Here is a 27,714-nt window from a genome sequence, read left to right as displayed (position 1 = left end):
CTGCCGCTGAGAGGAGAGGAAAGTGGGAGTGTCAGGGCCCTGGCCTGGACAGAAGTGGACATGAAATCAAACGTCTCTGCTGGGGCGGTCGATGGGCATGTCTTACACGAACACCTTCCTCCCGGCTCTGTCTGCCGAAAGGGCCTGGAGGCAGCGGTACCCCAGGAGCACTGAGCACCCCAGTGCCCAGATCCTGGATTCTAACATCACTCTCTTCTACAAGGTACTGGGGCTCCCCAGAGAAATGGGTGATGGTGGGGTTGGGAGATGGGGCATACAGGAAGAGCCAGGAATATTCTATCATGCCAAAAGTAAGCAAGTACTCAAAGAATGATAGGATGTGACCAAATGACAAAGGAGCCAGCTGGGAGGAGCTTCCACTGGGCAAAATAAATCATACCAGTAGGGGATTATAAACCACTGAACAGATTATAGAGGACACACCCCTGTGTCCACTCTGATATTAACAGATTCACTATAGTAGAAGACCAGCTAAAATATGTGGAAGGAATGACAGAATTAGAAAACCACCATCTGGTAACCACCAGAATCCTGGCTGGTTCAGGTGAGACTCCTAGGAGGATGAGAGAACTAGAGGGTGAGAGCTGTCAGGGTAACAAGGTGTTCAGTCTCTACGTGTCTCCCATGAAAGACTGAGAACAAAGGAAAAGAGTAACTGCAGAGAGAACCCCGAAGTCTCCACCCCAACCTCGATCAAGGTTGGCCTCAGGGTAGTAAGATGTATAACAAGACATAACACGTTCTATCGATGTCACATGCCCTGAGAACAAGCACCACGTCGGAAGGGACCCGCCCCACAAAAGTGCATGACCTGGATCATGATGAGGAGACAGCAGACAACCCTGCACCAAGGGACACTCTATAAACCACTGGTCTGTGCTCTTAAAAATGCCCACGGGGCCATGAGACGTGAAGACAGATGCAGGAGCTGACCCAGGTTACAGGACATGAAAGAGACAGGGCTACAGACATAACACACAAGGCTGGAGTCTCTTTCACTACAAAGGACATTTTGGGAACAACTGGCAAAATGTGTATGTCCTTCGAATAGAAAACAGATAACATAGTAATAGATAGCGTAGTATGTAACATATATGATAGAACCCATAATAATAGATACTGCAACACACTAGACAATGTCCATTTCCTAACCGTGAACTGGACAGTGCTTATGTAAGAGAATTCCCTGGTTTTAGGATATAGATGCTGAAGTATTTCAGGATGAAAAGGTTCATATCTGAAACTTACTACAAAATGGTTCAAAGGAAAAATTAAAGTGTGGAGGGACACTCATGGAGGGACAGAGGGAGAGAGAGGAAGGGGGAAGAGAGAGAAAGAGAGGGAGGCAGGGAGGAGGATAAAGCAACGTAGTGAAACAGTAACACTGGGAAATCTGAGTGAAGGGCACTCAAAAGGATTCTCTGTAGTCAAATTAAACCCAAATTACATCAACATAAACACTTAAAAAATTAAAGAAGAAAACAAAGTCCAGAAACCCCCACGTGGGCTGTACAGAGTGGGAAAGGAGTCACAGCAGGGGCCTACCACAGCAAACTCGTCTCTGTCCAGGTGCCCGTCCTTGTCGATGTCACTGAGGTCCCAGACCTGCAAGGGAGAGAGCGGCAAGGCTTAGCCGGGCCAGTACCAAGGGTTACTGTGGAGGGGGGGCCTGTGTGGCAGCAGACACGCCCCTCAGAATGCAAGTTCTGACTGCATACCAGGGTTAAGATGAGGCAGTCAAAATGTATTCAAGAACCGGTCTGTAGGTTCTCTGAAAAACCATCATCCAATGAAGTATTCCAAGATCCTTTCCACCATATTATGTTCATGTTCTCTAACAAATGACCATGATTATAATCACGTCCACCCTGATTTTTAGATTCTTTGGTTTTGGAGCAGATGTTGCTTTCAACACAAGCCACTTCCGACACACACACACACACACACACACACACACACACACACACACGAATCCAGTCCCCACCCCTATTCATGGTGGGCAGAGCCACGGACATGGATTTGAGCAGGGTTATGGGATGTTGTCTCCTCTCCGGTCAGTGGACGGTGAGGAAGGTACCACAAAGTACGCTAGGCCCACCTAGCACCCTGAAAGACAAGGCAAGCATGGATCAGAGGCTGTGTGCCGGGTTTTCTAAAGTACAATCAAGGCATCAGTTTCCTGACCCAAATCAACCCTTCAGGACCGGCAGGCCTGCCTGACTTGGACAGTGCTGCATGTGGCACCAGTGCCCAGAGCCAGGCAGATGCCCAGGGTCCATCCATGGTGTTCCATATGCTGGTACCCACCCCCTAATCAATCACTGGCTTCTTCAGCCCAGGCATGTTTCTCATAGGGGGGTCCTCCTCTTCACCCCCTGCAGATATGTCCTTGGCTTCAGCCTTTCCAACACTCCACAGAGGCCAGAGCTTCCAGCTGGCCTCCCTGACTCTAGTCCTGCTCCCAGGGTAACCACAGGGCTCCCTCCATAATGCACTCTGACTCCGCCACACCCTGCTGAAGGCATTTAGCTCCTACACCCCCGCCTGGCACGTGGAGCCCACTGCGCCCTTAGTGGGCACCCTGGTCCAGCCTCCTGCGACTCCATCTTGACTTCTAGGGACATCACACTGTTCACAGTCCCCTCAAGCTTATGGATGCCTTTTTAAAGGTGTCTGGCACTGGGCTGAGAGCTTCATCTGTGGTCTCAGTTTAGGAAGCAGAAGCTCAGGAAGAGTAACTTTCCCAAAAATACGGCTCCACAGCCTCCCCGCACCAGCCTTCCCTGCATCAGCACCACTGATATTCCAGGGCCAGATCATCTCTGCGCTGAGACATCCTGTGCACTGTAGGATACTGAGCAGCAAGCCTGGCCTCCACCTACCTGATATCAATAGCGCCCAACCCAGGTGGGACAACCAAAAATATCTCCAGATATGCTCAACATCCCCTGGGGTGGAAGTGAGCAGTGAGAATGCCAGCGCTACCCGGCATGCCAGGCTGGCTCTGCTCGTGCTGTCATGGCCTGGCCTTCTCAACCTGACATCTGCCACCTGTTTCTTCCCTCTGGAGGCTATAACCCAGGGGCCTCTACTCTAGGAGGCCTTCCCTGTCTGCCCTGTAACCCTCTGCTCAGGAGGATCAGGTACCTCCCCCTCTGTCCTCACCAAGCAGAGCCGTGATTATCAGGGGGGAATGGCAGGAGAGGGAGAACTAGGGAAGCATGAGGGCTCTGGGAACCACCAGGACTTCATTCCCCTCTCTGTGCAACCTTAGGCAACTTACTGTTTACTCTGAAGGTATCCGTTTCCTCATATTGAAAACAGAAGTGATACCATCCATAACAAAGTAGTTGGTACCCAATGACTTCATCTGTGCAAAGTGCTAGAATAGGGCCTAGCACATCCTAAGTCCTCAAAAATTTAATATTAGGATCTTAACTATTACTTATTTGACCTCCTGGACTGTATCTAATTCCATCCCCATCTTCCCAGTTCTCAGCACAAGGCCAGCCCAGAGCAGACTCCGAAACATACTTCTGAACAACCAAACGGATGCAGAATGCAAGGGTGCACAGATACACAGATGAATGAGTGTGTGCACAGATACACGGATGGATGTAAGAGTGCACTGATGTATGCACGCACGGATAGATGGGTGCATGAATATGGATGGATGCCCACATGCACGGATAGATGAGCGCACAGATGGATGGGTACATGGATATGGATGGGTGTGTGGACATGGATGTGTGCATGGACATGGATGCATGCATACATGGATGGGTACATGGATGTGCGTTGGTGTTTGGAGGGAGAGAAAGAGAAGAGCAGATGAGAAGTGACCTCTGTGGACAAGACCTAGAGCCAGGGTAGAAGATTTACAGAATCCACCCTTCCTAGACATAGCTCTCTTTCTAATAAAGCACACTCCACCTCTGTCAAACTCTTTACCTTGTTTTGATTTGGGATTACAACATTATTACAACCAATTGTCAGTTATTTTGCAAGGGCTGCCAAATACAGGTGCACCCTGTTGCAATTAAAACTCATGCCCATGAAGACCACTGGTGAGTAGCGTGGGTCCCCATCACAGGGCTCCATCTACACCACCCCATGGCCAAAAGGAAGACAAAGGGATCTGGGAGAGCCTCTTTCTTAGTGGCCTCATTTCAAAACAAAGTCCTAGCTGGGTCGTATCAAATGGGCCATTAGCTGCAAAAGCAATATTCAAACAAGAACATTATTAGGAGAACCCAAGTGGGCAGGAATTTGCACTTTCCCCCAAGGTTCTACCAAATGTCATGAGCTAGATCCAAGGGTATGGCCTGGGACAGCAGGGACCATGCTCAGGCCTCCGGCTCTAGACCTTGGAATTGCCCCATCAGCAGTTCCATCCAGACATATGACAACATCCATCCTTTCTTGGTCCAGAGCAGGAAACTCAGCACAGAGACAGCCACACAGAACTGGGCTTTGTGCACAGAGCAAACACAGGACTGCAAAGCAAACCTCATTAGAAGGAAAACAGTCTGCTACAGAAAACTGTATCTTTAAAAATTGTATTTAATAGGAACAAAACTGAGAGGGAAGGGGAATATTTTACCTAAACTTGCAGCAGAATTTAAAGTGCCTTTACCTTAGGTTCATAGGCAGAAAAAAAGTAATTAAAAACAGAAAAGTAAAGAGACGCAGACATACACTCCCACACTCCTCCCCAGAAGCACAATGGAGAGGGCGAGTCCCAGCTCTGCCTGTCCTCAGCCCGAGGTAGCGAGCTCACTTCTGAGGCTACATCCACACGTGCATGAGGAGCCCAAACCAGCACCTTCCCACCAGCTAGGGAGCCTCTGTGAGCTGCATCCCGTGAGGTCCTGAGCGAGCCCAACTGCAGCAAGTGCTCCACCCACGTCGGCTCTTATGAAACCTGATGGTGCACAGCCATGCAGTAAGGCCTCACGAGTGTCTGCGGTGGGGAGGGGAGCGTGGGGCTGACCGGACTCAGCGGCAACGCCAGCTGTGCGAGAACCACTTACCCTGCCCAGGACATCAAGAGGCAGCTTTGAGTTCATGAGGACTGGCTTGACTTTGTCTCCAGAGAGCAAACCGTTGATGGGTAAGAGGCTTTCAAAAATTCCATCAAATTTTGCCTTTTCTTCTACCTAGTTGGAAGGAAACAGCCTGAGTGAGTGAAAAAGTAAGAGACGCCAACATGAGTTCTGACCTGAAACTGACTGAAAATGAGCAGGTGGTATTTATACTCAGAATATTACTCAGTCACAAAAAAACTGAAAAGAAATCTTGCCGTTTCTGACAACGTGGATGGGACCAGAGGGTTTCATGCTAAGTGAAATAAGTCAGAGAAATACCGTGTGATCTCACTTGTACGTGGAATCTAAGAAACAAAACAGACAAAACAAAATGAAAACTGACTCATAGATACAGAGGACAAACAGGTGGCTGCCAGAGAGGAGTGGGTGGGGGGTTGGGCAACACAGGTAAAGGGAATTACAGGGTACAAATTTTAAGGTACAAAATAAATAAGCCATGAGGATGTAGCATACAGCATAAGGAATGTGGTCAGTAATGTTGTAGTAACTTTGTATGGGGACAGATGGTTACCAACTTATTGTGATCATTTCATAATACATGCAAATGTCAAATCACTATGGAGTATACCTGAAATTAACATAATATTGTATATCAACTATATTTCAACTTTAAAAAAAATGGTTAAGAAGATGAACTTTATGTTATGTGTATGTTACCACAATTAAAAAGGAAAAAGAGAAAAAGCTGAAATCTGAGCACAAGCAGACATCGTACATGCGAGTCACTGCAAGCACTGAGGAGCCCGACTCCCTGTGTCCGCCTGGGGCATGGCCTTCTCCCCGGAACTGTCAGACTCGCTGACTCGGGGCTTCAAGAAGCCTGGGAACTTTCACAAGGGAAAGGAACACTTGGCACTTTGGGTTTGTCACTGCTTCTCTGAACGGACCTCGAAGCTCTCTACCCTCTCCTGGCGCCACTTCTGCCCTGACTCCCCTCTTCAAGGCCTTGCAGGCGCCTCAGCTGCCCGCCCTTCTCTGGAGGCCTCAACACAGACTCTGCCGCAAAGGGGCCAAAACAGTTCAAGGAATAAGATCCCTTTGGTATTGCTTTTCTCCACAAAGCAGCTCTTTTCACGGTAGGTGCCGTGTAACTGGACTGCGGAGGAAGAAATCCTTCAGTGCTGTGACTGCCACCAGCCAAGTGCTCGACCACTCAGGAGGGCAACTTCCTGACCCCTCGGTCACCTAAGGCCTCCGCCTGCCCTGTCCCGCACACACCTCCCCATCCCAACCCTTCCAAGAAGAGAACAGACCAACCCTATAAAATAGGACAAAACTCCGGGAAGAGGGGGAGGGCAGTCTATTTTATAGCAAGACTGCTATTAATGTCAGTATTTAAGCCAAATTTAAGTGAGGAAATGTGACAACTGCCTTGCAGCGAGTGGGGGAGGTCTCATCATCTGGGAGACCGGCTGAATCCCACAGGAGTTTCTTTAGAATTAAGCCTGCACTTATTAGAAGACACTAGTTGTTTATTTTCTTTCTAGAAGCAGCAACACAGCTCTGCAGCCACAATATCCTGTCTTAAAAAGAACACTTTACGTGCCAGGAGAACAGTAACAGAAAGGAAGGAATTCTCATGCATAAACTGGCTGGAATAAGAGAGGAAGCTAAGAAGACACCTTGGAGATCTTCACGCTTGCAAATTCTCACAATTTCCTTTTCTGTCCTGATTAACCAACCCAAACAACAAAACCACAGAACGTGACCTAGAAGTGCAAGATTAAAACTGTAAAATTTTAAGAATCCAACGTTTGAAACTTAGCTAATTGCCTTAGGCAGCAACACCCAATTAAAGGTGACAGCCTTTCAAAAGGCTTTAATTTGGAGAAGTATTTTGTCCAAATTCTGTGGCATACTCTCTCTGAAACAGAGTAGATGATAGAGTCATCTCATGCAATGTTGTGGATGTCCTAAACGGCTGAAACAACTGTATGTGAAAGACAGCCGAGGGGTGCCCCCAGTCACTCACCCTCACAGCCCAGTGGGCCTCTGCGGAAGGCGGCGTGACCATCAGTGGGCTGCTGGTGTCATGCTGAGAAGAGACAGAAACATTCCGCTGTAGCTGGCATATAATTCCACTACCAGAAGATGTGTTTATTGAAAGGATACAGGTTTCAAAGTGCTTTCAGAAAGGGAAAAGACCTCACAAAGTGAAACACAGAGTTACCATATAACTCAGCAATTCTGCTCCTAGGGATAGACCCAAAAGAACTGAAAGCAGGTGTGCAAACAATTCCTTGTACATGAATTATTATGTCCGTCAACAGATGAATGGATAAACAAAATGGGGTAGACTGCACAATGCAATCTCATTCAGCAACAAAGAGGAACGATGCACTGACACGTGCTAACAGTGTATATGGACCTTGAAAACATTATGCTGAATGAAAGAAGCCAGATGTATGATTCCATAAGATGCCCAAAACAGGCAAATTCATAGATACGGCAAGCCAGTTACCGGCTGCCAAGGGCTGGGGGAGGGGGAAATGGGGTGTGATTACTTAATGGGCACAGGGTCTCCTTTTGGGGTGATGAAAATGTTCTAGAGCTAGATGAAGGTGATGGTTACACAATACTGTATACACACTGTCATTTTTTTAACGGTTAATTTTAGATTATGTGAATTCCACCATAATAAAAAAAAAATTTAAAGAGGGAGAGAGAACACATGGTAAAACAGATAGATGATATTAGAATGTGAACTTGAAGGATTTCGACACTTACAAATTTAGGTGGCGGCATGTTCAAATTCAGATTGCTCAAGGTAACTTCGTGGCCACTCTGTGCACAGGCCACTAGTCTCAGTGCAACATAGAAACCCTGCAAAAAACGGGGAGGTGTAAACCCCACCCTGCTGGCACAGCGGCAGTGGCAGAGCTGTCTGCGGCAGAAGGCTTTGGGCAAAGAGGGATTTTTCATCTCACTTCAACAAAGAGCTATGTGTGAAAATCACTTGCAGTGTCGAGGTGAACTGGTCTCACCCTGGGAGCACTGTTTAAGTGAATATACTAAAACAGATTTAGCCCATTGCTTTCTGAATGTTGGAAGTTTTCAAATAAATGTATTTTCAAAAATAATGAGCTCTCAACATTTAGGAAACACTAGATTGTGTAAGTAGCAGACTACATTTTATGAGTCTAAAGGATGGTTCAAAAATGTGTTGATTTTTTTTAAATGGTTTGAAACAGACACAGCTGTTTGGGAATGAACACGATTCACTGCAGCCCCCTTGGTCTCGCTGAACAGAGTATCCCCCACTCACCCCTCCCCGCCCCAGCAATGGCCTGACGTGGACTTCACCTCCCACGCAAGGACAAAGGACTTGAACTAGGCTGCTAGGGATTTTGGCTCCTCCTCACCCTCCTCCTAACCCAGAACCAGCCACGCCACAGGCATAGTGGACTCGTGCAGCATCAGCTAGTTTTGGTTTGTTTCTTTTTTTTCAGTTGATCAACAGGCTTAAGAACATGAACTCTTTTTAAAGTTATAAATTCAACTATGATTTTAAAAACTTCTTCGAAGAGATGAGCACTAGACCAGCCTTTCTCAGGCCAATGTCTACAGAATGTCCGTGTAGAGTGTAGGGAAAAGAGGACATAAGTAAGGTTAGAAGAACTGCATTAAGCAAAGTGAGCAGGGCTCTCTTCCACAAGGACCCTCAGAGGCCTAAACACAGAGATGTGCACTGTGAACCCCGAACAAGGGAGGAAGAGCTGGTGGTGCTCCCCGTGGGGGTGGGCCACAGGCCCTCGGACACCAGGAACTATATCCCTGGAATACAGTTTGGGGAAAGACCAAACTACATTAGAACATGACCATTTAAAAGTCACTTGTAAGTACCATAACCTCCCATTTATAGGACATTCTCAAAATGACAAAATCACAACAGAGAAAGAGCCTGTGGCTGCCAGAGGTCAAGGTGTGACTACCAACAAGCAGCATGAGGGAGACTCTTTGGGGGGCTGAGGAGGTTCTGATCCTGACTGTGGTGACGGTTCCTTGAATCTATGCAAGTGATAAAATTACACAGAACTATATACGCTAAAAACAAAAACCACAAAATAGTGCATCTAAAACTGGTCAGCTCTCAGGCAGGCTGCTGGTTTAGTGCTGCACTTGCTCTGAGCACTCTGCTCTGGTGAGAGGTGGGAGATGAGACACGGGAACGCTCTGAACTATTTTTTGCAACTTCCATGAGAGTCTGACGTTATTTTAAAATAAAACGTTGTGAAAACATTTTAATCACCTATAAGCACACAAAATATTAAAAGATATGCTAACCATGAAAGATGGCTCCGAGAGTTCAAAAGACCTTTATTTCGAAAGGAAACTTTCCCATTTTAACAGTTTGATGGCCACACTTATGTCTAGGAATACTTATCAGTGGAGAAACAAGGAAGGAAGTGCAGAGGTGACCGGCCTGGGGGCTCTGGCCCAGCCCCTCCATTTGCTCTGTGCATACGTGTATATACCTGTTTGTCCAAGAACCCTTTACCTTCTGGGTCGGCCAAGTCCCATATCTGTGGAAACACAAAAATGCTCATGAGTGTGACTGCCAATCATTGCCCATTTATTCACAAAATAGGAGCCACCACCGGTGCATGTAGGCCACCATGTGTTACATGTAGGCCACAACAGTCGCAAACTCAGAGCAGGTGAATAACCTGCACCCTCAGTTCCCCGGGGCACATGGCAGTCAGTGGCAAAGTTCGAGAACACCCAGGTGCACTGGGCTCCAAGGCTGACATAAATCCACAAGCTGTCAAGACCCCAAGAGCGCTCAGGCCTCGTGTCTGCTACCCAAGCAGAGAGTGGCGGCTGCCATTAGAGCATTTGGATCCACCAGTTAAAGCCCCTAGAAGCTTGCAGCAGCCAGCCCACTTCCAAGGAGTACAGACCCCATGAAAAGCCATCTGCACAGGCCAGCCTTTACCTGCTTGGGTTGGAGGGGGGGCTGAGGGTGGCCTTAGCAGAGAAATCACTATCATTCATCACATACCTTCCCAAGGATAATGTCTGAGAGCCCAGACTTCTTCAGGAAAAGTGCAGCTTCACTCGCTCCAACTCGCCCTGTGTATGCCGGGTCTACCTGGAATGGGGGAGCAACACTTGAGTCAAGACGTCAGCAACAGAGCAGCAGGTAAAGCAATACCCGTGACATTGGCTGTTGGCAGATAATGTGGAAACAGCAAGAGATGAAAGGCCTCACTAGGCTGCAATTCAGGGCTGTGCTTTCCCAGTCACTCACTCTCTAAGTTAATTTCAAAATAAAAAAAAGACACCAGTGAAACTTACCTGCTTGTAATAAGATTCATATAATGGATTTCCAGTGGGAATCTAGAAACAAAACCACAGATATTGGTCAAAAGTAGACACAAAACCCCTCTTAAAAAAAAAAAAAGTGCAACCCCCCCCCAGTTTTGTCATCACCAAAATACACAATAGTGAAAATCAAACTTTGTGCACTTTAAACATCCTCTATACACAGACTGCAGTTTATTTTCAGAGAGAGGTATCACACTTATGCAATGTAGAGAAAGGAAATGCTAATGCTCTTAAATAAGCCCCAATTCCAACGCAAACAACACGGTTGTCCAGGAAGGAGCAGCAGCCCGGAGTCGGTTTCCTCTCGCTGCCCAATGGGATTTCAGTGTGCCAGGGAGCTCAGAGGGAAAAGACATCCTTATCCTTTGAGATTGTTCTCTGGCTCTGGAACCAGAACAGGAGTTTCTGCACGTCATCTTGACTCATCAGTCACACATCTTCAGACTGGTTTCCCAGCCCCAGGTCTCGTCCCCACCCATCTTGAACTCCACCAGCCACCTAAAGGTCTCTGCAAAAAGGCACTGACCAGCCCCCGCCGCCAGGAGAGCGCTGGCCAGTGACTGCTCCCACTATGACCAGCAGGAAGTTCAAAGTCCTCAGCTCAGCACCGCAGACACTGCGCATTCCGGCCATCAGATTCCCTAAGATGTTGCCGTTCAGGAGGTAACCACCTTATCTAGGGTCACGTGGCAAACTGAGGCCACGCCTGAACTCAGCCAGGCTGGTGGCCAAACCCTCACACTTCCCACCTTGTCCATGGCCTCTCTTCCCAACCTCGGCAAGCCATCCCACAGTGGGAAGGAGGGGACCTCAGGAGTGTGCCAGCTGGGGGAGGAATTAAGCAGCAACTAAGACGCTGGCTGTAAAGACTTACACATGTTGATGTTTTACTGCGTGAAGGGAAAAAAGCAGGACACCACAAACCTGCTTTTGGTTTAGTGAGCTAAGGAAAGTGAAAATACCAATACATTAGTTGTACAGAAGAACAGGTGTATAAACAGCTAAAGAGAAGAAAGCCAGGAAAAATGAGTACCACATGAGAGGTGGGATGACAGTGTTTATTTTTAAAGTCTTTGAATGTTATTGTGCAATTTTTCATAAAGAACAAAACTAGGGGGAGGTGAGTTCCTTCCACTTATAATCACTGATTTGAACCAGCCCAACACTTGCATACTGCTGTGCTAGAAGAAGTCATTTCAGGTTAAAAATAACGCCCAGATTACAGTCAGCTTCTCTGGGGGACGTCAACACCTGCAAACACAGGAAGAAGCGAAAGTACAAGAATACCAGCAAGACAGAATGAAAGTAGAAGGAAAAGAGCACAGAGGTCTGAAAGGGGAAAGGAAGTCAAAACAAAAGGGGGAAAAGAGAGGGAAATCTTGAAAAGGCAGAAAAAAACTAAACAATTTGAGAAAGAAAAGACGACACCAAGTAGAAGAATGAAGAGCTAAGTGTACACAGCTCTCTGGCTGGCGCTTCCTCTTGCCCAGGGTGCTGGCCCAATACCATCCTGGGGAGGCTGTCACCTTTAGCTTCTCATGATTTTGATGGCAGTGTCCACCATCACAGCCCGTGTGACCTCCAGGGTTTAAAACTCTGTGTGAACGCATACAACTCAATAGCAAAAAAACAAACAATCCAATCAAAAAATAGGCAGAGGAGCTACACAGACATTTTTCCAAAGAAGACATACGATAGCTGGCAGGTACAGGAAAAGATGTTCAACATTACCAACATCAGGGAGATGCAGATCAAAACCACAAGCTATCACCTCAAACCTGTCAGAACAGCTACCACCAAAAAGACAAGAGATAATGAGTGTTGGCGAGGATGTGGGGAAAAGGGAAGCCTCGTGCACTGTTAGTGGGGTTGTAAAATGGTGCCGGCACTATGGAAGACAGTACAGAGATTCCTTGAAAAATTAAAAATAGGACTACCATACAATCCAGAAATTCCACTTCTGGGTATTTTTCCAAAGAAAACAAAAACACTAATTTGAAAAGATACACACATCCCTATGTCCACCACAGCATTATTTACAATAGCCAAGATAAGAAAGCAACCTTAAGTGTCCACTGACAGATGACTGAATAAAGAAAACGTGGTGTACGCACGTACACACACACATGAACACAGACAGAGGAATATTATTCAGTCATTAAAAAGAAGGAAACCTTGCCATTTGTGACGACACAGATGAACCCCGAGGGCATTACGTTAAGTGAAGTAAGTCACACAGGAAAAGGCATATACTGTATGATCTCACTTGTATGTGGAATCTAAAAAAACCAAACTCACCGATACAGAGAACAGATTGGTGGTTGCCAGAGGTGGGACTATTGGGTGGGCAAAATGGGTAAAGGTAGCCAAAAGGTGCAAACTGCCAGTTATAAAATAAGTGAGTCACAAGATACAATGTATGGTATGGTTCATACAGTTAGTAATACCGTACTGTATATTTGAAAGTTGCTAAGAGTAGATCTTAAAAGTTCTTATCACAAGAGAAAAAATTTATAACTGTGTGTGGTGAAGGATGTTAATTAAGTACTGTGATCATTTCACAATATGTATAAATATCAAATCATTATGTTGTACACCTGAAACTTATGTAATGTTATATGTCAATTACAATCTCAATATAAAATAATTAATCAAACAAACAAGCAAAAAAGCTCTGCATGCTTTCAAAACACATCTCCCCAGAAGAGTAAGGCTGACAGAGGAAGCAGAGCAAGGCAGGCTGTTGGCCATCTGTCAGTTAAGGTGACAGTGCTGGGTCCAGATAGCACATCATGTGCCCCTGGCTCATGGGAACAGAATGCACAGACCCCAGGGACCCCCACCTTGACAAAGGTCCCCTTCCTGCCAGCAGTCAGAGAGGCACAGGTCTGAAATGCATTTCCAGTGAGATTTTTTAAAGATTTCATAGTAGGCAAGAGAGAGGTTTCCAACCTACCATGATTCCAATGAAAAAAAGAGTTAACTGTATTTGGAGCACAGACGGTTAACAACTGTCTTAAATTTCCCAAATGCTTCGGAACTGGATCCACAATCAGGAGAAAGAAGATCCCAAATAGTCCAGAAAAGGCTCTGAAGCCCTGGTCCCATCAGTACTAAGGGCTTGGACCATTGTTGCTAGGGGTTCATCCCAGAGACATTCCATGGCCAGGTGTCAATCCCTGATGATCTACAACTAATGGAAAACCACAGAGCATGCGTCACCCATTCCTCTCCAAGTACAGGAATCAGTTTGGGTAATCTGGGACAGTGACAGCAGAAGTTCTGATTTAATTACACATACTTCAGATACTACAAAAGCAGAAAGGGCAAAATGGGAAAACACCACCAGATCTAATTGGCACTTCCTCTTACCACACTACTTCCTCCCAGGGACGGTGGAGTCACACCTGCAAGGTGCCCGATACGCCACTGCAACAGAGCTGAGGACAAATGCTGCCAATGCCTCGAGTCCCCCAACGACAGGCAGAGACCTCGGGCACAAACAGCTCACATGTGCAGGCGGCCGCTCTGCTGGGCCAGAGCCCTCTGAGTGCTGAGAGTGGGCACCAGAGACCCCTGCCTATGCCCAACCCCAAAGCAAGCCCAGGGCAAAGGTGCAAAGGGAAGAGGCCAGGGGACAAGGCTTTCAGTATAAGAGGCTGCAGACAGCTGGGAGATGACTTCAAGAATGGAGACCAGATGGAGCCGGCCCAGGAGGGCTTTCTCCTCCACCAGCCCACTGTGCTAAGAGGCCGTTTTGACTCTGGATTAGTGATTAGGTTCAATATAACTTTTGATCTGAACTTTCAGTTGGTCTCATGTCTTAAAATACTAAGACATAACCTGAAAAGTTCCCGTGGCCTCTTCACTCTACCCTCCAGCCCAGAGGCAATCTACACATGGGGCGACAGGTAGGGGAGCATGTCAGGGAACAAGTTCACATTCTTCTGTTGAGAGGTCTTTAAAATTCCACAGTTCACACGAGCACAGGCTGAGATGAGGAACATAGGAGTATCACATTGGAGAGGAAACCCTTTGAGGTTCAGTGTTCCAGCCCCTCCTAATCTTCCCAGGATTGAGTTCACCCAGCACTGACTCCAGTTTCCATCCATGGGCAGGAGCTCTTATGCAAAACAAAGCAAGGATCACTGGCCTTGCTTGTTTCAAAATGACAGTTGTAAAACAAAGTCACTTTTGTTTTAAAACTTTTAGAAATAGACAATAAGTTTATACTGTATAGCACAGGGAACCATATTCAACACCTTGTAATAACTTACGGTGAAAAAGAATATGAAAATGAAAATACATATGTTCCTATACGACTGAAGCGCTGTGCTGCACACCAGAAATTGACACAACACTGCAAACTGACTATACTTCAATAAAAATATACTTAAAAGAAGCTTTTAGAAAGGTATCTATAATTCCTCGTTCTGATAAATAGTGGATCACATTTACTGAGCACTCACTCTTTTCTATCCTGTACTTATTTAATCGTCCCAACAGTTATGGCAGGTACTACTCTTTGCTCCAATTTATGGGTGAGGAGACCAAGGTTACCTTGCCCAGAGTCACACAGCCAATGAGTGAGAAGCCAGAGTGTGGCCCTAACCTACTTTGCACCCTGCAAAAAAAGCCCAGATATGACAGAGCTGAGCACAGGGCCATAGCACACCCTCCCGTGCGCGCTTGCCTGAGAAAATGCAAACACGTGATTATGTCATGGTGCATTTTATTCAACAGTCAAGGCCAAAGTGCAAGATTTGACTTCATATAAACTGACTTGAAAACCAGCACATCCTGCCATTTCCCCAGGAAAACTGAGACCCCATACTGGCTGCGTTTTTTCAAAGCTGTGGCCAAGTTTTGCAGGAAGTTAGGCACATGACACCAGAAGACATCTCCGTCTGAGTTCCTGCTTGGAAAACCAGCTGCTGATGCAAAAACAGGGCTAGAGAAGAGCTCACTTGATAGTCCCTGCATTCCGCTTTCCACTTACTTTCCCTTGCTGCTTGCACAACCATTATTTCAGCTGTGTGCATGGTCCTTCTGGCAGACCTGACCACATTCTGCAGGTGAGGAAACCGGGACTTAACTCAGTAGCACTCAAAGAGTATCAGCAAACACTGGGGTGTCCTGAACCTCCCTGAAACTGACCATTCCCTCTGATTGCCGGATCAGAGGTTGCTAAGCCAGAGCTAAGGTAAACACTGCTGACAGAACAGAGACATGAGAGGGGCTTTCATAAATCCCAAGGAAAAAGACATCCCAATTTTAAAATGAGCAAAGGAAAAGAAAGAGGTGATTCTGAAAGAAAAGATGTAGCAAAGTTAGGGGAAAATGCTGAACCGATGTACTGCAGAATAGAATGAAATGCCAGTGCTTGCTATCAGATGTGCAGTCAGAGGTGCCAGGCTGGGTTGGCAAGGGTGGAAACAAAACTCAGGCCCTGCCAGTGAGAAGATAAACCGACCGGCCTTCCTGGAGGCCAGTGCAACAACATATGGTAAATGTGTACATCCCGATATGCAGGTTTCACGTGTCTCCTACTAAATTCCAGCAAGGTTCTTTGTTAACACAGATAAGATTATTCTAAAATTTATACAGAGAGACAAAGGAACTAAAATAACTAAAATAATTTTGAAAAAGAATCAAGTGGGAGGAATCAGTCTATCTGATTCCAAGGCTTGCTATAAAGCTCAGTAATCAAGACGGTGTGGCAGTGACAGAAGGACAGACACACAGGACCACAGAACAGAATAGCGAGCAGAAACAGATCCACACAGATGTGTCCAAGGGCCTTCTGACAAAGGTGCAAAAGCCGTTCAGGAGGAAAGGGGTCTGTCTGACAAATGGTGCTGGAGCAACTGGCCATTCAGAGGAAGAGAATGAGCCTGGACATAAGTCTCACACTTATAATAAAATTAACTCCAAATGGATCACAGACTTCAATGTAAAGCTACAACTTTTAGGACAAAACATAGGAGAAAATATTCAGGGTTGGGAGCTGGGCAAAGAATTCAGACTTGCCACTGAAAGCCTGATTCATAATAAGGAAAAAAATCAATAAATTGGACTTTATCAAAATTAAAAATGTTTGATCTCTGAGAGACCCTGACAAGAGGACAAGCTACAGACTGGGAGGAAATACAGCTGACTCTTGAACAACATGGGGTAGGGGTGCCCACCCTCTGCACAGTTGAAGTTCCAAGTATAACTCCTGGTTGGCCACCCACGTTCCACTTCTCCGGTTCCACACGTGGAATCAGCCACCCTCAGATGGCGCACTGCTGTAGTACACATTTATTGAAAAAAATCCACACATAAGTGGACCCACACAATTCAAACCTGTATTTTTCAAGGGTCAACTGTATTTGCAAATCACATCTCCAACAAAGGACTAGTCTCTGGAACACATAAAGAACTCTCAAAATTCAAACAGCAAAAAAACAAACAGTCCAATGAGAACATGGGCAAAAGACATGAAGGGACATTTCACCAAAGACGATATACAGATAGCAAATAAGCCCATGAAAAGCTGGCCAACGTATGGTTAGCTGGGAAATGCAAATTAAAACTACAGTCAGACACCACCACACACCTATCAGAATCACCAAAACAGTGACACTGGTGAGCATACAGAGAAACTGGATCACTGGTACACTGCTGGTGGGAATGCAAAAAGGCACAAGTACTCTAGAAAACAGCTTGGCAGTTTCTTTAAAAAAAAAAAAAAGACTAAACATGCAGCTATCACAGGACTCAGCAACTGTCCTGAGCATTGATTCAGAGAAATGAAGGCTGAGGTTCACAGAACATCCTGAACTCAAATGTTTAGTACAGCTTTATTCATAATGGCCCAAACTTAACACACCCCAGACTCCTTCAGTGGGTAACTGCTTCAATGAACCATGGTCCTTCTGCACCACGGAATGCTACTTGGCAATGAAAAGGAGTCAACTGTGGACACAGGCAACAACCTGGGAGCATCTCCAGAGGATTACACTGAGTAAAAAAGGCCAATTGCCAAAGGTCACAAACTGCATGATTCCATTATAAATTATTAAAATGCAGAAATTATAGAAATGAACAGATCAGTAGTTGCCAGGAGTTAAGGAAGGAATGGGGTGTGAGGGAATTGGGTGTGGCAACAACAGTTACTCTGCATCAGGGTAACTGTAACAATGTTTTAGTTAGGAGGTGTCCTATAGATTTGCACAATGTTACCATTTTGGAGGAAACTGGATGAAGAATACACAGGATCTCTCTGCATTATTATTATTTTTTTAACGATTGCATGTGAATCTACAATTATCTCAAAATTGGCAAAAAAAAAAAAAAATTAATGTGCCGCACAGCCACCTCCTGGCCCTGCAGGTTAACCTCCCCCTAAACTCACTCTTACACACGCACTCACCTGCTCACAGACACACAAACAGCTGTCAAGCCCTGCCTCCCTCCCAGGTCTGGTGGATGCTCTACTGAACATACTGTGCACATTTCACCCCTGTCTGGGCACAGATTATTCCCTATGTCCGGGGGGCGGGGGGTGGGGCTCTGCCTGCTGAAAGCCAATGGCCTTCCAGCCCCAGCACCAACCCCCCTGCTGTTAAGAAGCCTCCCAAATTCCCAACTGAAATGAGTCCCTCTCTCCCACAGTCCCAAATTCACAAAAGGGGCACTTCTTAAAGTCTAATTATGTTAAGGCTACTGTAATGACTGGCCCCTACCTTTCACTTCCCGGGAGGTGGAGGTTTCACACTTACTCTACCTTGTGTAATGCTGGGCCCAAACCTTCGGTAAAAGTTTGATCAAGGAATGGAAACGATTTAGGTGGAGCCTGGGGAGGGAAGGGGGTGAGATGGGTGAAGAGGGGTCAGTGCTGGGGCAGACACAGCTCCACCACTTGGTGGACGACCAAAGCCAAGACTCTTGGGGCCTCAGTTTCCCAATCTGTAAAATGGAAATAATGTAGTGCCTGCCCTGAGAATTCCTGTAAGTATCAAATGAGAATATGGAGTGAATCGCCCTCTACAAAGGGAAGTCCTTATTATGTCTATGCTTAAGGCTGCTGTTATTATTCTCACTGAGACAGAGAAAAAGGATTTATCTACAAAGAATCACGGGGAGTGGGGAGAGAAGTCAGGCAAAGCTATTAGTTAGGACGTGTACTGCAGGCATCAAATCATCATCCTTACAGCCGGCCATGCCAAATGATCATTTTACCAAACAATGAAATATTTCCCCAAATTTTGGACACGCTACAGCACACATCGTACCCGTTATATCTCTCAACTAGCTGGCTGAGCTGCTCCCAACACCAGGACAGGACAGTCTTTTACCAGTTCTCCTAGTCTCAGTGGCTGCTTTTTTAAAAAACATACAATTTCACACACAGTGGGTTAAGTACCTATAAAAACCCACTTCTACAGTTATGAATTAAAGAATATTTTCTAGTGGCTAAAATACAACAAAAAAGTCAAAAAGTTGAATGCCAACCCTACAACCTTTGCCTGAAAGAAAATGCTGATTCTACAGCCTGGTGTGCGAGCACCACAGTGCTCCGCAGGCTTGCCTGACCCATGGCCAATTGCAGCTGTCCGCTCACCCTCTGGGGAACCCGCTTCTCCATGGACAGAGTGTTCAAAATGGACAAGAGATGTGCACTGGGCACAGAAGCTGTTATAATCTTTATCAAGGAGAGCACCTAAGGAAGAAGCATCTTCGATCACACACATTCAGGTCTGCCAGGTCCTGGGACCTCCAACCACGAACAGTGCCGTTTCCAGGGTGTGGGGAAGTTAGAGGGCTAATCCAGCCCCAAACTGAGTCCTGGATAAACAGTCTCCATGTGATGGCTTCATCACCAAGTTTTTTGCCTGTTTAATCTTTCATCTTTAAATAAAAAGTCTGAAAGAAGATAGTTTTCCTTTTCCACTGGAAATGTAAAAGTGAAAAGCCCATCCTATGTGGGTTAAGAAAAGCCAGTTTTCTATGGATCATCAGGGATGCTTGTTCCTGTCACTAGTAAATCAGAGAACCCGTTCCCACACCCTCTGACAGCAGAAGAGGCACCAGGAGCCCTGGGGATGGGTGGGAGCCTGGCCATCAGGATGCTGGTCTGGGGCGGGGGGCGGCAGGCAGTGCCCCAACTTTCATTACCAGCAGAGTTGGTGCCTGTTTCTTCACCCAAGAAACAGAATACAAAATGTTCCCACCAATCGGCTACCATCAGGGGCAGCTAGAGAGACTGCGCTCCTGGCTGCTCAGGAAATGCAGCTATCACTCAGCGATGACTCTCACCTGCCTGCTTCAGAGGCTGGGGACACAGCAGGGACAGAGCCACTCCCACCCTCCCAGGAGCTCACAGTGTGGCATCCATGGGCGCTTTAGAGCTGTGGGCTGTTCCTGGCACGCCACCTCCCTGGGAGGCCTGAAACTAGTCACTTTACCTCTCTCCCTCCGCAGTTTCCTGCTTCCGTGCAAGACCTGTGCCCCCAGTCTCTCCCCGACACCACGCTGGAAGACTCCCAGTGACCAGCGTTGGAAGAGGCCTCTGACTGGGTGGAGTGGGTGGGAGGAGCAAGCCATAAAGACGGAGGGGGAGCAGTGCCATGTGTGGCCAGCCTAAAAGGCCGCACACCTCTGCTTCCTCCAGTCCTACTGGAACAGAGGAGGGAAAAGAAAAAGGGAAATGCAGGTCCCCTCTTCCTCCTCTCCTTATTTCCAGCCCAGCGGAGGCAACTCATTCCACGTCTGCAGGCTGCCGCCTGACCTCCACAAGGCTGTCTACAACTCAGTGTCCTGGTTATCTGTGTGCCTGGGAGCCCAGCTGCAGGTGAGCCATCTGAAGGACAGCCACTCAGTTTTATTTATCTTAGGCCCAAGCCAGCATGCAGTAGGTGCTCAGTAAACAGAACCCGGTGGTGTCCCCAGGGGATGGGCCACTTCTCAACTGCATCTCTATGTGGGGTCTCGCCCGGCCAGGAGGGCCTGCTGCAAAGGTGATGTGTCTGGTCTCACTGACACAGCCACCACCTGGCACCACCCACCTGGCTCCCAGGAAGGCTTGTCCTGTCCTGCTGGCAGCACACACCACACCTGCTTCTCTCTCCTGCTTCCTGCCCCCACGCGAGGGCCCCTGTCCAAATAGCCAGTCCACACATCCTGTATCACAGGCCCCTTCTGCTCTTTCAGAAACAACCTCAGGCCACATTGCTCTGTATCACTTCAGGTCCATATCCCAGGAAATGTCCCTGAGCTAGTCCACAGCTCTGGGCATTCCCTGTGTGAGCAGTCAATCTAAATGTGTCACTTCACTCCTCAAGTACCTGTCATGGCTCCTCACTGCCTCCCATAAAGTGGACCTGCCCTAGCAGTCAGTCTTCACTTCAACAGATGATCACTAGCACTGAGGGTACAAAGACAAATTAAAACAGGCATAGCCTCTGCCTTTGTGGACATAGTTGAGGAGGTGAGGGGAGAAAAACCATCAATCAAATACTTCCACCAACAGAAAATTACAAACTGGTATGTGGAAAAGTACAGGGTATCCCCAAAGGCAGTAACAGAAAAGCTGGGCCAGTCTGCCAGGGAAGTGATGTGCCAGCTGAGATATGAAGAGGAGGAGGGATTAACCAGAGATGAAGGGGGAAAGGACACTCCAGAGAGGCCAGAAATAGCATGTGCAAAGGCCCTGAGGCAAGAGAGAATGTCACCTGTGCAAACAACTGAAAGAAGGGCCTAGGGGCTGCAGGGTAGAGCCACAGAGCTGGGAGGTGGAGGACACAGGGGTGCTGTGGATGGACGGGGAGAGGCCTGATCCAGTCCCTAGACAGTGCCGGCCAGGCTTCCCGGCACCACCTTTCCCTGCTTTCAGCCGCTGTGAACAAAAAGAGAAGTGACTCTCTATCAGCTAGTCGTGAACACAGTCAGTAAATTGACCCTGCTATCAAGACTTCAACTATCCCACCCAGCAGGCAGAGCTGGGCGGAAATCTAAGGAGATGGCTGTTTGTGGTCATCTGCAACCTCTCCTCCCTCCAACAGCCTGTGGTGTTAAGAACTGGGACTGCTGGGGCAGGGAAAGCACTCAACACGGGAGCAGCCTTTCAGCCACAGAGCGGGCAGATCTCCCTTCCTCCCCTAGTCTGTAGTCAGCCACTCTCTGGGCAAGCAAACGCCCTGTCAGCCCCTTTTTGTCTCAGGCCAATTGGTAGGCCAGGCACAGACTCCTGTGTCCCATTTTACCAAGCCACCTTCTTCCCTTCTAACTCAAGCCACTCTCATTAAAAGAGGGACATGTACCCCAAAGTCCCAGCTCCGGGCTCACATGTGGCCCTTTGAGCTGGAATTCCAGCTTCTCAGCGTCCGCGCACCCTGCTCTGTCTCTGTCTGAAAGGCCATTCCTCCCTCCCCTCTCATGACCCCCACGGCCCATCATGGCCTGAGCCTCCCCAGCCTGAGCAGAGTCTCTCTCCCTGTGGGCCAGGCACCCCTCCATCAGCGTCTCAAAGCACTGAGCACCCACTCCAGCAGGGAAACCTGCTGATCCCTCGGAAAGACAATGAGGTGGTCTTTCCATCTCCTCGTCTACCTGCCGATGAGATGAGATTAAAATAAAAATGTCAACAAGCGATCTTCTCTCCACCCGACTCCATAGTTCCTAATGATGAAGCAGCATGATCACTGCTTAAAAACAAATGAGACCTCACACTACTGTCGTGCCTGGCAGCTTTAAAAAGAAAAAAAAAATTCCACAACAGGAAACTACAGTGCAATGCAGAGCCTGGGGCCTGGGTCACAAGAGCCGCAGCAGCGAGAGCCTGCTGGGTGCAACCTCTGTTAAGTGACATAAGGTCTCCGAGCCTCAGTTTACCCTTTTATAAAGCAAAGATAAGACTGACCAGGGTGACTGGGAGGATAAAGTGAGCCATTTAAAATGCCTTTTCTGCTCAGTCCTTGGAGTCTGAGTAGTAAGGCCACCCCAGATCTCCATGTCTGACTGTCCCCCTCCTCTGTTTAACAGTCCTCACAGCACAGATGGCACTGTTACACTGTGTGTGTTTGCTCATTTCTGTATGTCTGTGCCCCTCCTTAGACCCTCAGCTCCCTAGGGCAGGGCTGTCTTCAGCCACACTGGTACATCCCATTGCCCAGAAAGTGCCAGCCAAGAGAAAGTGCCCAGTAAATGCTGGAATAGTGAGATATACAAATGAAGGCACTTTGAGATACTAACTACCATACATAAAATAAATAAACAACAAGGTCCTACTGTACAGCACAGGGAACTGCATTCAATATCTTGTAGTAACCTATAATGAAAAAGAATATAAAAAAGAATACATTTATATGTCTGTGTATAACTGAATCACCATGCTGTACACCAGAGACTAACACAACACTGTAAATCGACTATTCCTCAATAAAAAATATTAAAAATAAACAAATGAAGGCACTTTGAGCTTACATCTGTCACCCTAGGGATCCTGACACTCCACTGCTGGGAGACGGATGAAACAAGTACAGAGTATTATTCCCAGTTTAAAGACGGGGGAACTGAGGTGCAGAAAGGACAGCATAACTGAGGGCACTGAAAGAATATCTGGGGACCCTAACATTAAAATACAGGCACCCTGAAGGGGCTTCAAATGATAATGGGGCTCAGAGAGCCAACTCAAGGAAGAATGCTGAGCAGCTTGCCAAGTGAATGCTAGCTGCTCACGTCAGATTAAGATGGAGGGAACCCCAGAGCACCCCCTGGAGCGGGGCTGATGAGGTGCCTCTCATCTGGGCAGTGGTGGTTATGTCTGTAGGCACAGCCTGAAGCGTCAGAGAGTAGACACTCTAACCCATACATCTGACCAAAGACAGTCACTCACTTCCCTGATTAGCTGATTGGGATTAAGAACCAGGCATGGGAAAGTTGTTTTAAAGCTCAAAACTGGGGCAAAAGAGGCAAAACTTACGTGTTCTTGCTTGACTGTGAGCCATGCAGTCGACAAAAACCAGGCTGATGCAGGTCAGTAAGACAGAGACAGCCAGGGAATGTTGGCTCTTACAGGTGGGCCAAATTTACTCGAAAACCTGGGTCCCTACCCACCAGTTTATACCATATTAGCATTAGCATTCTAGTTAAGAGAAACTAGAAATTATTTTGGAGGGAAAAATAAGGGACAAAAGAACAAACAAGAGTCCCAAGCGCTGAACCTTCATTCCAGACACATTCGCCCGGCGCTGCTGTGGGCAGCAGGGTGCTCGGTGGGCAGCCTAGAAAAGTGGAAAGAGCAGGGCACTGCGGGCAGGTGGATGTGGTTCAACCCCAGCTCTGCACTCCCCAGCTATGGGACTTCAGCAAGTTACTTAATCTCTGTGGATCTCAGTTTCCCATTTGCAAAAAGGAAATAAAACCCTTCTAGAACAGTGGCACCCATTATAAAGAAACACATGACTAAGGGAGGAGGAAGGAAGATGGAACCCCTTGGGCACCAGACAGTCTCTCCTTATCACTCTCCTCTGGTTACCATGTGCTCCCTGGGTCTGGGAGCCAGGAGGGAGGCACAGGAGGGAGAACTTCCATCTAGGTGGGGCTGAGGGAAGACGTCACCAAAGAGGCTTCAGAGAGAGCAGCCTCTGGGGCAGGTAGATGCATGCAGCAGGAGGTCACAGGATGAAGTTCCAGCCATGGGGAGGTGGGAGCAGTGAGGGGATCAGAATGCTCTGCACCAGAGACAGGAACACAAAGAAAGAAAGACTGCAAGCAAGGGAGGACGAAATCTGGGAGAAGAGAGACGGTGAAGGCTAAGGGCAGGCTGCAGTGACTAACAAGCGTTGTAAGGCTCGAGGAGGACCAGCTTCAAGGACAGGCTGCTGGGGTTAAGGGTGGCAAGGTCACCAGAAACCTATGAGAGCACATGGTACAAAGCAGGTAAGGGACACAGGTTCATTTCCAGAGTGGGCTGCAATTAAAGACGGTTTTTTGGAGAGGTGAAAGGGGGCTGTTCAGGGAGGCAATGAGACATGGACAGAAGGGAAAAAACGCTTCTAGAGGGAGTACTGCCTACTCTTTAAATTGACAAGATTCATATCCAGGGTCAGAGGAAACCATACAGTGAAAGGACATGACAGACAGGGCAGAGAGGAGGGAGAAGACCAGGAAAGATGCTGATGGGGAAAGTGTAGACAGTGCTGGAGGCAGAGGAAAAACACCCCACCCGGCCCTCCACAAGCCCACTGGCTACTCGCTTTACTCACCTTCAACTGGCCATCCACGTGGCAAGCATGCCCTACACCTCAATCCAACTAGATCACGGGCTCCCGCTCCAGGGGGCTCGCTACTGCCCCCAGCCAGAAATTATCTTGCAATTATATCCATGCTTCCCCTGTAATTATCTGTGAACTCATGTGAGACCCTCAGCTAGACTGGAGACCTGTGCCTCATACCTGGGGCAACAGGAAAACCTGGTACAGCGCTTCACTTAACATGTGTAAATATCGACATAATTACCCAAGGAAGACAACCTGGCCACACCATCGTTCAACCAACATAGAGAGAAAGGAACATGAAAAAGCATACCAGCCAGAAACCAGAACTTGTCAGAGACCAGAGGATCCAGGCTGTTGAGCTCCTACAAATTCTCGTTCAGTTCTGCTCCCACCCCAAGGCCCAGACCCCAGGCCACAAATAGAGGAGAAAAGCCACCTGTGAAGGGTGCTGGGTGGTGCAACTCACTGGTCTCTGCTTCATGGATTTAACTGACACCCCCTGGGAAATAAGCAAAGAGTCAGGAGTGCTGAGCAAGAGGCCTGTGCCTGGTCTAGTGGGGACACAGACAGCAAAGAGACACACAGTCACCTGTGGACCATGATGGGTGCTGAGAGGTGCTGGGGGCAGATACTGCTGGGGGGGAAGGGGACTGCACATGACAGGTCACTAGCAAAGGCCTCTGGGAAGAATGATATTTCAACTGCAACCTGAAAGGAGCCAGGCAGTAGCAGCACCAAGGGATGAAATAGGGACGAGTGTTTCAGGAAGAAGGAACAGCCCATGGGACATTATGAGGACAGACAGAGCTTAGACTATGTGTGAACAGAAAAGCCACAAGTACAGCTGTGGTGCGGGTGCCAGGGAGAGCAAGAGGAGGGAGAGCAAGAGGAGGGAGAGGCTGGCAGGCACCCGACCAGCAGGGATTCCTGGGGAGGGATTGGGATTTTAGTTCTAAGCAGGTGAATCACATGACCTGATTCAGGTTTTTCATACCCTACCTCACAGCAGAAAATCATTGCCTTCCTCTAAAGCTAATCATTCATCAGTAAAATAAGAATCCTCTCTGTTGTGTGGATAAACGCCAATGTGTTAGAAAGCAGTTAATAAACTCTAAAGCACTCAATTCACGTTAGCTATTGTCATCAAAGTCCAAATTAAGGGCAAGTGTCAAAACTTGACAGAAAGTCTTTTGTTTAATGGAGGGACTGGGAATTGAACCCTGGACTTTGTGCATGCTAAACATGCACTCTACCACTGAGCTACACACTCCCCCACCTCACAGGAAGTTTTAAAAACCAGGAGCACTTCCTCATTAAATGAGTTTAAGTGAGTTTCAGACTCCCATACCCTAAAATGTAGCAACTGGCTATTAATAATACCCACCACCTGTAGGGCACTTTCATCTCTGTTACAAGAACTTGTTAATTAATAACCACAGGTCTTTAACACTTTTAATTTAGTGACAGTGTTACAAATTGGTTAGTTCTGACACTATTTAGCAAGTCTGCACACCTCTCTCCTTGGATCAGCTGACCAGTCATGTCAACCCGCCTAACAGCTCTCCTAGGGTTTGGCATCCTTACTGCTGTAATCGCTATTTCCAAACATCCAAATCTGCCAGAGAATTATATGATCACTGAGTGCTTCTCATCAGCCAGGCACTAGTCTAAGTGCTTTACATGTTCATATTATACCAATTTTTTTTAATATTCCCATTTTCCAAACGAAGTAGCTGAGGCATGGAGAGGCTAAGGGCTTCGTCCAAGGACACTTAGAGGAGTAAGCCCTGGAGCCAAGATCTGAACACAAGATGATGTGAACCTGTATCCTCGCTCTACAGATAGATAATTCTGGCAAAGGTGCTTGGTACAAAACAAATATTCAGCAGAGAAAGGTGGCCACTACTTAGCAGGACATAGGTAGTTTCTAGTTCTCACGAGAGTGTCACCTCCAGGAGAGCAGCGACCTTGTTGGTCTGGGTGACTGCTGCGCTCCCAGCACCTGGCCCGACGCACATTTGACGGATGGATAAATGAATGAACGTCCCTCCCAGAAAGCAGCGCTGCCTGCGCACTGCCCTTTCTTGCACATCTGTGTCGCGCTACTGATAGTCCCTTAGTAAGAGCATCAGGCTTATCTGAGGGCACGGCAAGGTACCCAGAGACTTGCGACCACCCCCTCCCCGCCCTTTCACAGTGCAGGGGTAGCGGAAGCAGCTCCCAAGGGAAGAACAGATGAGTCCAGGATCTCACTGCTGGAGGGTCCTGGCTCCGGCGGGGCTCTGCCCTCCACCGAGGTGGGGACACTGTCCACCCCAGCGCTGGGACCCCGCAGGAGACAAAGACCCGCCGGACAGCCGCACCCGCAGAAATGCTCGCTCCTCTCGCCCACCTCTCCGGGAGGCAGCCCAACGCTACCGTGCATCATCTGCGGAGAAGGCCGAGCCCCGGGCATACCAGATACGAGCTGCGGCCCTAGGGGTCGCCGCCCGCAGAGGGTCGCTCGGGTGCGGGAGGCCGCGGGCCGGACTGGCCTGTCACCTTCAGGACCGCCCGCCCACTGGCCTGCCCTCCGCCAGGGGCCCTCCGCGAGAGCTGCCGCCGACCAGCTAGACCTCCCGGCGCTTCGGCCTTCCCGCGGCGTCCACCTCGCGCCCCGAACCGCGGCGCCGCATCCCCACCCTCCTGGCCCATACCTGCTGGGAGAGGGGGATGAGAGGGGCCGCCATCTTCCCGCGGACTCGGGCTCCGAGCGCCGGGGGGGGGGAGACGAGGCGGGGCCGCGCATGCGCACTGGCGAAAGGGGCGGTGCGCGCGCAGCCGGGCCCGGGGGAAGGCGGGGCCGAAGTAGGGACGCGCAAGCTCAGCGAAGCCTGGAGGGGCGGGGGTCGAGGGCGGGGCCGCGCGCGCCAAGCCCCGGCCTGAGGGGGCGGGGCCCTGGAGGTCCGAGGGGGCGGGGCCCAGGAGGTCCGTGGGCCCCGAGACCCCTGACA

At 48.2% G+C, this 27,714-nt stretch overlaps 1 protein-coding gene across 8 annotated transcripts in view; it reads right to left on the bottom strand.

Annotated features, from left to right (window-relative positions):
- EPS15L1 (epidermal growth factor receptor pathway substrate 15 like 1) overlaps positions 1-27,714 on the bottom strand; it is an 83,874-nt gene that overhangs the window by 55,363 nt on the left and 797 nt on the right. For 7 of the 8 annotated variants that reach the window (XM_074350515.1, XM_074350517.1, XM_074350518.1 and 4 more), the window contains exons 1-8: positions 27,418-27,523; positions 10,428-10,469; positions 10,132-10,221; positions 9,605-9,652; positions 7,857-7,952; positions 7,102-7,164; positions 5,055-5,180; positions 1,567-1,626 (exon numbers count right to left, since the gene is read on the bottom strand). In XM_074350515.1, coding sequence (XP_074206616.1) covers positions 1,567-1,626; positions 5,055-5,180; positions 7,102-7,164; positions 7,857-7,952; positions 9,605-9,652; positions 10,132-10,221; positions 10,428-10,469; positions 27,418-27,450 — 558 coding nt within the window. In that variant the 5' untranslated portion in view covers positions 27,451-27,523. Of the gene's footprint in view, positions 1-1,566; positions 1,627-5,054; positions 5,181-7,101; positions 7,165-7,856; positions 7,953-9,604; positions 9,653-10,131; positions 10,222-10,427; positions 10,470-27,417; positions 27,524-27,714 lie in introns of those variants that run through there. The other variant, XM_074350519.1, reaches the window with a different exon arrangement.

This window comes from Camelus bactrianus, chromosome 22, assembly GCF_048773025.1.
Source record: "Camelus bactrianus isolate YW-2024 breed Bactrian camel chromosome 22, ASM4877302v1, whole genome shotgun sequence".
Taxonomy (NCBI): domain Eukaryota; kingdom Metazoa; phylum Chordata; class Mammalia; order Artiodactyla; family Camelidae; genus Camelus; species Camelus bactrianus.
The sequence above is the reverse complement of the archived record's forward strand: the minus strand, read 5'-3'. Positions and strand labels throughout refer to the sequence as shown.